Source organism: Sinocyclocheilus grahami, unplaced genomic scaffold (assembly GCF_001515645.1).
Source record: "Sinocyclocheilus grahami isolate Dianchi unplaced genomic scaffold, SAMN03320097.WGS_v1.1 scaffold621.1, whole genome shotgun sequence".
In the NCBI taxonomy this organism is placed as follows: domain Eukaryota; kingdom Metazoa; phylum Chordata; class Actinopteri; order Cypriniformes; family Cyprinidae; genus Sinocyclocheilus; species Sinocyclocheilus grahami.
Window position 1 is genome coordinate 517,583 of NW_015505800.1, and position 1,075 is coordinate 518,657.

Genomic DNA, 1,075 nt, shown 5'->3' on the forward strand with positions numbered 1-1,075 from the left:
ATATATACACATATACATACACATAGTCACCACTGATAATAATAAATGCTTTGTTCATTAAACCGTTAAGGAACCATTACAGACAAACTTAGTAATGTTTTGTTCATGTTGCACTGGTCAAAATGCTGCTGCCTTGGACTGATAAAGAAACTTAATAGTTACTTAATAGTAAACATTTTAGTTACTGATGCCATTTAAAAATAGGGCTATTCAGACGGTAGTCATTTATGCACAGAGCGAAAGAGTCAAGTGACAAACATTGTAACTGATGCACAAATAGAATTTTGCAGGAACATCTGCTCTAGATACATATAAGTAGATAAAGCTACACGTACAGACCTAAACCAAGGCTGTATTCAGCACTTTAGTGTAAAGTTTGCCCATTGTACTCACCTTCCTGCAAGTGTGTGGTCTATTGGCTGGGCCGCGGCTGTGTTCCTCTGTGAACGGCGCAGTGACCCCCCTGGATTGGAATTAGGCCGGTTGGACATTGGCACCTCTCTCCTGAAGGGACATACCCTTTCTAGACACTACCATTCACTGGTAACAAAGCATAGAGAAAGAAAAAAAAATTAAAGGTTAGTTATGTTGTATGAATGTTTTCCATGTTCTTGTCAATTATGTTGAGAAGCCTGAATTATCATCTCTTTATTTTGCCATCAGTGAAATATGAACTTTAAAACAAGAGCTTGATAAATGTTTGATATAGGGAAGCACCGATATGAAAATTTTGGCCGATACCGATAACCGATTATTCTTTATATTTGAAAGCCGATAACCGATATGTTGGCCGATAAATCTATATCCAAATTGTTATATACTTTTTGAGAGCCTGATTACAAAAAAGGTCTCATCATTAAAAGCCACATCCCAAACACTTCAACATAAGTAGCCTAGTTTGAACGGTGTACGTTTTAAAAATAATTTTACTCTCCCATTACCAAATTTAGTCATAAAAAAGTCTTACAAATAAATAAAATAATGCATAAATAATGCAAACAAGACACTGGACATCATTACACATGTAAAAAATCAAAATGAATGCGCCATAGATCAATAAAAAGGAATAGCCTCT

The 1,075-nt window shown here is 35.4% G+C and overlaps 1 protein-coding gene across 1 annotated transcript in view; it reads right to left on the reverse strand.

Annotated features, from left to right (window-relative positions):
- LOC107557818 (E3 ubiquitin-protein ligase TRIP12) overlaps window positions 1-1,075 on the reverse strand; it is a 60,791-nt gene that overhangs the window by 37,950 nt on the left and 21,766 nt on the right. Inside the window, exon 3 of the mRNA XM_016241368.1 lies at window positions 394-540. Coding sequence (XP_016096854.1) covers window positions 394-491 — 98 coding nt within the window. The 5' untranslated portion in view covers window positions 492-540. The remainder of the gene's footprint in view (window positions 1-393; window positions 541-1,075) is intronic.